This window comes from Rhipicephalus microplus, chromosome 5 (genome assembly GCF_043290135.1).
Source record: "Rhipicephalus microplus isolate Deutch F79 chromosome 5, USDA_Rmic, whole genome shotgun sequence".
Taxonomy (NCBI): domain Eukaryota; kingdom Metazoa; phylum Arthropoda; class Arachnida; order Ixodida; family Ixodidae; genus Rhipicephalus; species Rhipicephalus microplus.
In genome coordinates, this window is record NC_134704.1 from 88,999,271 (window position 1) to 89,008,478 (window position 9,208).

Genomic DNA, 9,208 nt, shown 5'->3' on the forward strand with positions numbered 1-9,208 from the left:
AACAAACTCATTGGTCAATGATCGCAAACAATGGTAAATATGAAAGAATGTTTGCGAAGTTTCAATATGCACCGCCAACTTGAAAATTGGAACACTCATAGCCTTTTTATCTCTTTCTTTGTTCAAAGTGACGTTATCACTAAAGCATAAATCACCTTCTTTTTTTCATTCTCGCAGGTCACTTTCTTAAAAAAACAAGCGCTTCTGGTGGCAAATAACTTGAAAAGCATACTACTGAAGCCCCAGCAACAATCACAATCTTGCCGTCTTGTTTGTGCTTTTTTTTAAGGTGCGTAACCTTGAGCTGCTAAAGAATGAACGAAGGCGGAAATTAAAAGTTCAGCCTCCACAGGGCTTCGCATCATGAAAATTTCACGCTATAAAAGCCGGACTAGTTTCTCACATCACGGTATTCAGAAGACCAGGAGCTGTAGGTTGTTCTTGAACACTGTATTTTTAGGTCGTCCTCAAATATGAAAACTTTTATACTAGCGTGCCTCTTCTCAGCAGGTGAGCAAGTCTTGAGATTTCTCCTGGTCATGGTTTTTGTTACACATGCAAGCATAGCGAAGCACTTCTTTCATTAGAGCATATTCTATGAGTGCTAACATTTACTATGAACCGTGTGGCTTCAACATGTGACGAGTTTAAAAAATTGGGGTTTCTTTAAAAATGACGACCGATTTTTGGAAAAACGAGAACCTGCATGAAGCAGTTAGACGTATTCACGACACTGCAGTAAGCGTTTCAAAAGATGGTAGTGAAATGGCAGCTTTGGAAGAGACAAGTAAGAATGCGGCATTTGTAGGGGAAAGAATCTCTGTACCATACAGATAAATGTATACGCAATGCAAAACTGAAACTTGTGACTATGCAGGTGCGATTGCTTGAGAAGTTTGCACTAAAGTAGCTAAAGTGGAATTCTACTGTAGCTGACCGTGACAAGGCGTTACAGCCAAATAGTTTTGGTATTTCTGTATTTTACGCCAGCAAATATAGTATTGAATTGAAAATGAATTTAGGAAAACATCCTGTGATGTTTATTAATGTTTTCACAATGAGTCATTTGCGTGCTACCAAAACTTGGTACCAACGCAGTAAATATTTCCTGAACGTCGTGTAAGCCCAAAGCCGTATTACTTGTCATAACGCGAAATCTAAAACAGCGTTTCCTGTTGCTGATAACCCACGATATGCGTTTGTTTAGCTGGCACAAAATGGGCACCGGAGAAATGCACTGTGTAATGAAAGTACATCGACGAGGTCAATCTAGACGTACAGCAGTGCTATAATGCATGAGACTTACCGTGCGGAGTAGAAAGAACCATCATCATAATACACTAGCAAGCGATCTATCCGTCCACGTGCTGCTCTCCTGCTTCGCCTCCAGAGAACGTGCGCCGGCTTGTCCTGCGTGGTATGCCATAACAATATAGTGAAAAAAGTCCGTACAGAAGATAGAAAAAAAAGATAGAAAATTTCTCACATATAGAAAGAAAGAGATAGAGAAATGTTTGGTGAGGAGAGATTCATAGCCATGTATCCGCAGTCTGAATGTGAACGTCGTAACCACTCAGCTAACCAGGTAAGTTAGCAGAGGTTAGCGTGGCCTAGTACACTATAGTACAGCAAGAGGGCGAAGAGAGGTAAGTTGCGCTGAGGAATAGAGAAAGGAGGTGGGCTGACTGACTATAGAGACATAGAAATAAAGAGATATAAAGGGAGACAAAGAACGAAGAAACCAGAACGTAAGGGGAAAGAAAGATGGACAGAAGGTGAGAAAATGTCTACACATAGGGAGAGAAATAAGGCGACAGAGCAAAATTCAAGGAAAGAAAGGAAAGAATACTAGAGAGGTTATTAGGACAGACAAAAAAATAAGAACAGAGAAATAAATGCATTAAATGAATCATGCAGCGAAAAGACAAAAAGAACACAGGAAGCGTAGCTTTGTGCTTTATAGTATAATGTACCGGAGGGTGGAAATAGTGAAAGAGATTCTAAAAGCTTAGCGAAACCTGGACCTACTACCAACCCACCAGGTTTGCTCCGAAGCAGCCTTGTGCGGAGATATTTTTTTTTCTTTTTTCCACCGAATGCCATACTGATATTACTGTGCTGTAAATGGGTGCGGTTCACAGGAGAACAGCGTGACAAAAGAAGCAATTCCAAAAGTAGTGAAATTTGGGCTAGTCTAATTTCAATTACAATTGCCTGTTTTCAGTTCCGATTGCCTGTACTGCAGTCTACCTCAGTTTGGTTTTATCCTTATGCCTGTACAAGTCAGTGCTATTCATTAGATACATTAAGCTAAACGTCAGACTAAAAGCGTTATACCTCTTTCATACGAGTGTTCTAGGCTGGTTATTCTGATTTCAAAAGCAAGACAAACATGTTAAAAGCAAAAAAAAAAACTGATATCCTTAGCTTATTCTATATAGCTTGAATCAGCAAAATAACACAGAATGTGCTGTTGCCAAATTGTTTGCTTGTCCGCTGTGGTCTCGCTGATGATGGTCCTACTGATAAATGGGATCGCTGAAGATGCTTCGTCACTTATATTCTTAAAATGACTGGTGCTTATTAACTTTAGCTTGAGATCATTGTTCACTCATTGAACAGAGGGCCTTGCTGAAACCAATGGTTGAAGCATTTTTGTTCTCTTCAAGGCATTTGCTTTAAACAAGGCAAGACTACTTGCCGAAAAGCTGTCTCCGCAACTTCATTGTTGTTAATGTAACAATGGTATAAGTTAATACCAGCGACTTAGCAAATGAATTTTCATAGCAGGGGCAAGGTAGCAGGATAATCAGAATGTAATATGTCTACTGGTGTATGACAAATTGCACTTGAACCACAAACTCCCCTAATTTGGTGTTTGTTCAGTCAATGATTCCAATAATTAAGGACCTGTCACAGAGCACTTGGCCGAAGCCACGACATGCCCTTCTTTTAGAAGCCACGTCCTTACAAAAACTGATATTGCCTAACTCGCCAAAAATAGTTACCAAATAAACTTTAATTTTTTTGTACTTTTCAAGTGAGGTACACATCAAAAAGCAATCGGGCAGTTACATGGGAAGTCTGTTGAATATATGTAGAATATGGGACATTGGCTTTATCCTGTGAGCACAGCTAAAGTACCACTGTTGGCCTTCGTAAAATTTATCAGTTCATGTTGTTACTGCGCCTAGCTTCTTAATCGATCGTTGTCCCTATGTATGTGCATGTTAGTGCTCACGTTAAGTGCGGACTTTCCATGTCTTGCTCATTTTGTAACTCCTCTTTTCCATCGCAAGCTTCAAGTTAACCAAGAGGCTAGGCCTGGTATAACAGCTTCGAATACTAGCACAATACGTAGACAAGAGCAGCTAATATATGGACAAGCGCTTAGCTGTTCTTGTCTATGTATTCCGCTCGTATTTAAAACCACATGAATCACCAACTCAAACAATCAACCATTTTGACCTGGTATAACCTTCCCGCCTTTTTTTGTGAGTCTTTCTCTCTATCTACACTGTCTACCATGCCCACGATGTATATTTCGGAGCATTTATACCTGGTGTTTTGTACGCAGCTACACTGACAAACGCACGAAATGACCGCCGTCTCCTAAGCCATTTGGGAGCTTTGGGTGGAATAAATAAAGATATTTGGGCGGGCTTTGATCGAGCTGGTCCACGTGGAGGCCCAGGTTACACCGTCAGCGTTGGAGCAGGTGTTGGGGCTAGGCTAGGTGGTCGGGGCAGTTTAGGCCTAGGTGGCCAAGGTAAGAATTCTAACTCACGTCATGTCATAATGAGAATCAGCATGCCTCACGTTATACCTGTGTGATGTTTGTACAGTACATGCGCATTCTGTTGCACTCTCCAATCGAGCAACTTCGCATAATGACGTGTTCTGTCATTCATAAAATATTTTGGAACAGAACAAAATTCTGTGCATTACAACGCTGTATTGATGGACCATATGAGTAAAGTCCCTGTAGACAGCAATATGCCTAGTATATATCAGAACAAGAATTATATAGGGTCTATTTGCAGTCTATGAAAACGTAGCTAACTCTTATTCCAATAATATCTTACACAGAGTTTTCTAATAATTCCAATGCTTCAAACGTATGATTTTATGTATATATATATATATATATATATATATATATATATATATATATATATATATATATATATATATATATATATATATATATATATATATATATATATATATATATATAGCAGACTTGGTGTGTTTAGGTTGTATACGAGGGACACTTATTCAGCTGCCCGCTCATAATAGGTTCACGTGCTACATGACGCCAAACATGCGAATAAGGGTGTTTTCACACTCGTTGTTTGGCTTATAGATGGCGCTGACTGTCACTCCTACTTCTAAATTCACATATAAACCCCAAAACGTGGATGGAGGGACGGCCGCTGTGATAGCTCAGTGGTTAGAGCATCGAACGCGTTATTCGAAGGTCGTAGGTTCGATTCCTGCTCACAGCTGGTAATTTTTTCATCCACTTTTCTTTCTTCTTTCTTCTTATTTACATTCAATTGGTTCTAATACCTTCCCCTGTACATTCCTTGGCATTACTGTCTGTTATATCTCATTATTATTGTGTTAAAACACGGAAATACAAGCCCTTTTATATATATATATATATATATATATATATATATATATATATATATATATATATATATATATATATACATACATATATATATCTATTTATATATATATATAGCGGGAGTAATAATTCAATGGGCCGGTTAGTCTTTGTGAAAGTATGGGATATGGCACAACGGGAGCGTTGTCAACAAGGATAAATATATTTATTTCCCGACAGTTTCGGGAAGGGTCCTCCCTTCATCAGGGGACTGTTGGAAAATAAATATATTTATCCTTGTTGACAACGCTCCCTTTGTGCCATATACCATATATATATATATATATATATATATATATATAATACAAATATTCGGAATATAAACGCATTCCGCGAGAAGACTAGTTGAAGTGGCTTACGAAACGTTTCAAGCTGAAGTAGTTAGGGAAATATCAATATTAAATTATCAATTTAGTGTACTGCCTGTCAGGTACGTTGACCAGGGTGAAATTTCCCCTGTAACTAAAAAATTTGTCGGGTTGTTTATGTCAAGACCGCGATGTGATGTCGTATGCCATGTATGCCAGGTATACCATTATTGGAGCCCCACATTAACTTTGAACACATGCTCTTAATTAACAGGCTCTTGAATCTAAGAAGACAGTCATTTTTTCATTTCGCCTCACTCATGCCGTATTGTGGCTGACGTGATCAGTAATCGAACCGGCGCCCCAGGTTTAGCACTCACACAACCTACTTCCGAAGCTTTCCCGCCGTGGTGGTCTAGTGGCTAAAGTACTCGGCTGCTGACCCGCAGGTCGCGAGATCGAATCTCGGCTGTGGCGGCTGCATTTTCGATGGAGGCGGAAATGTTGTAGGCCCGTGTGCTCAGATTTAGGTGCATGTTAAATAACCCCAGGTGGTCGAAATTTCCGAAGCCCTCCACTACAGCGTCTTTACTAATCATATGGTGGTTTTGAGACGTTCAACCCCACATATCAATCAATCAATCACTTCTGAAGCTACACACAGTGCGTGAGATATGCTGCGTCACATATATTCGCAAGTTTCTAAGATCAAGGTGCAGAACGGAACGGGTGAGCAAGAGTTCTTCTATGAAAGAATACACCGCTGTTGTTTTTCGCACTATTCAAAGTGACCACAACAGAAATATTTGTTCTTAACACAAAAACAAAGCGAAAAAGAAGGAAATGACAGCAAACACTCTAGTTTCTAGTTTTCTTACACTGAGATTTTAACCTTGAACTAACTAGTTCATGAAAACAGTGCATTAGGATGCCTCTGAGCTCCACCTCGGTGGTCTAGTGGCTAAGGTACTCGGCTGCTGACCCGCAGGTTGCGGGCTCGAATCCCGGCTGCGGCGGCTGCATTTCCGATGGAGACGGAAATGTTGTAGGTCCGTGTGCTCAGATTTAGGTCCACGTTAAAGAACCCCAGGTGGTTCAAATTTCCGGAGCCCTCCACTACGGCGTCTCTCGTAATCATTTAGTGCTTTTGGGACGTTAAACCCCACATATCAATCAATCAATTAGGATACTTCTGAAAATCAGCGCTGTAGTTTTTTTCTATAGGTATTGTTTAGTACTGGTATTGACACCTAATGTCAGGCTTACTGAAAACAAAAAAGGATATATTGGTCAGTCCTATAAAGTAAACACCTCATCGGCAAATTTAATGATGTTTTCTTTTTCTCTTCAACTAAAACATTTCGGTAGGTCGTTCTCCAAGACGAAATGAGGTTTTTTTTTTCTTAACACTTGGCAGCTATTTTGCTTGTATTATAAAATTGTGCCTACATTTAGTGCTTGTAACATCCCACAAGCTACTTGTAATTGTATTTCAAAAAGCGTTTTCTATAGAGCCTGGTTACATGTCATTTTCGAGCTTATCTCAAACTCATGTGGACGTATAGCTAATAAAGAAAATTTCGAATTAATATTTTACTCCATGCATGCGCATTTTATGCCTTGATTGTTAGAAACGTGCTGCAATATAGATGAGCATATCTAGAAGAAAATAACGCTAAATGCCCTCACATAATGGGTTGTGAACTCGTGCAAATCCTATAATTTGAGTGTAACCTCATCATTGGCCCTGCACATGCTGAAGGGCCAGCAACGCGGTTACATGCTGGTATAAGATGTGCACCAGTATAACCCATTTTGTGTGGCACAATTAGTGTTGATTTTGTAGATTTGCACATTTACATACTGCACTCTTTTGTTACATATTATGGAAAAGCGCAACGGTGAAATAAATAAAAGAACGCCGGAAACTAAGAAGACAACATTATCTCACCTTTGGCATAACAATGGGAACATATTGAGCTAATGCCACAACTTTACTGAATGTAGTAATATAAAGGCCTTGCTGAGAAATAAAAATAAAGGTTACGATTGGCATATTTATGTTAAAAACACTCGAAGAGCTGGCATGTTTACATTTATAATATAGTGTGCTTCATAGATCATTACAATTGAATAACCTGTAATGTATAGGCGCGATCCTGTTTAGGTGCGCTGATCCTGATTAAAGGGTTTAGGAGGGCAATGACAGTTTGTTTTTAAGAGATAACTAACGCTTTGATTGGAACTTTTTCCTTTCTAGGTGTTGTAGAAATACAGCTGCCCAGCACCTAGATTAGTCTTTTTTTATTAAAAGAGACTAATGAGATCTAATATACACCGGAATTGACTTCTGCTTTCGTGAAACAGGTTATCCTGAATTGTACGGATCGTACTTTGGTGGCGCATACGGAGCTGCCCCGTATGGTGGTTATGCCCACTATGGGGCGCCATTTGGTGGTGGATACTACGGCTCACACTCGTACGGTCTTTACGGTCCATATGGTGCGTACAATGCACACAGTGGACATGGTGGACACGGCGGATACGGTGTATATGGTGGATACGGGGCATACAACCCGTCTGGAGGCAGTGGCACGTATGGCTATCACGGAGCAAATGGTGGATACGGTGGATATGGTGGACACGGGGCATACTACCCGTACGGAGGCATTCCCACTTACGGCTATCAAGGAGGAAATGGCGCCTCTGGTGGATGGAGTAGTTCATCGAATGGCGGAAGTTCAGCAGTAAGTTCACCAAGTACCCTCAGTGGCCATGCTGCCGGAGCAGCTGGAACACAAGGTAGCTCACCCAGGTGAGTAATCATCCAGTTGTTTTAGTTCTGCAGGATCAATTTTCTCCTTATTTTTGTTGTAGCCATTTAGTGATATAGTTGGTAAAGAACGTAGGAAGTTCAATGCGAATCTTTCTCATTTTCCTTTACGGGTTCAGAGAGGCGTACTGAGTAAGTGATTTTTCAGTACTGAACATGAGGCATGTCAGATCGACTAGCTAGCTGACTCTAAGTACGGCACATTTTTTTCCTTATAACTATTTGGCATAGAAAAAAACGTACGGCATATCTGAAATGCACACCAAGACACAACAGCCATTAGGCAAACGGTATCGGACAACACAGCACTTTCCGACGAAGGATTTGAAGTACCACTCTGATGTAGAATGAGAATAACTTTTACAGATATTAGGTCCGCCTGTACACGTGCCAATGAATACTAGTTAGCCGAGCTCATTTGAAACACTACTTAAATTAATATGTTTTATCAGATTCTTCCATTCGAGACGAATGGTATCGGGAGTTTAAGGACTTGTTCTTATCTTGTTTTTCTATCCTTTTCAAATATTTCAGATGGTAAGATTGAACAGTTGGAATGAGTGCACTTACATGTAATAGCGAGGTTGCCCTTATCATTATTATTTTTCGTTATTATTTGCAGCGCTGCGCCTGCTGCCTCAACGTGAAGCATGATCAGCATGACGACGGAAAGGTGTCGAACTGCATGTCGCCAACGCTATTTAGGTTCATCAGTGATATGAAACTTTTTCAGTGCGGACACGACAATAAATTTCTGTATTATGAAATTTGCATTTATCAAAGTGCTCAGAGTTTATTCAAGGTCGAAGGCATTCTTGCTGTTCCTACACATTGTGGAAATTGATTTCCTGCGAAGCCGTCAGTGAGAAGTTGCCTCTGGGGCAATTTTTGACATTTAGCAAAGTCTTGCGAGCAGGATTTACACTTATAGAAATAATTGTAGTAGTGTGCTCACCTTGCTGTTAACTGGTGGCTTTGGTAGATTGGTGTCTTACAGGCCGCTCATAATTCGCCATTACGTCCGCAGTACAACGCCGCTTCCCACTTTTATCAAACGCTAATGTTAGTTGCGCTCTCTGGAGTATTCATGTGGAGAGAAGAAATACTGGAATAAAGATTTCCGAGTCATAACAGTATATATGCAATAGTTATTGCATTATCAAGTAAATATAAAACACTGCAATCTGCACAGGTGTTCTACCAGCCCCACCATCAAACCTAATCCTCTGTGAGATAGCCGTTGATGTGTTAAGCTAATTTACAATCACTACCGTGTGCTCTCTGTGTAAGGGTCATCGAGATTCATTTCGAAGCTTTTCTCTGCTGCATTGCAATCGCAAGGTATAGTAATAGGCATGTGTTCAAAGTTCTCAATGTGTATTTTCGTTATTC

At 40.1% G+C, this 9,208-nt stretch overlaps 1 protein-coding gene across 1 annotated transcript; it reads left to right on the top strand.

The window, feature by feature from the left end:
- The first annotated feature begins 384 nt into the window (after positions 1-384).
- LOC142817312 (uncharacterized) lies at positions 385-8,583 on the top strand. The gene is made up of 4 exons (XM_075894352.1): positions 385-510; positions 3,578-3,769; positions 7,351-7,798; positions 8,439-8,583. Exons 1-4 carry the CDS (start codon positions 474-476, stop codon positions 8,461-8,463), a joined length of 702 nt encoding a protein of 233 aa, XP_075750467.1. The 5' UTR covers positions 385-473; the 3' UTR covers positions 8,464-8,583.
- The last annotated feature ends 625 nt before the right edge of the window (positions 8,584-9,208 follow it).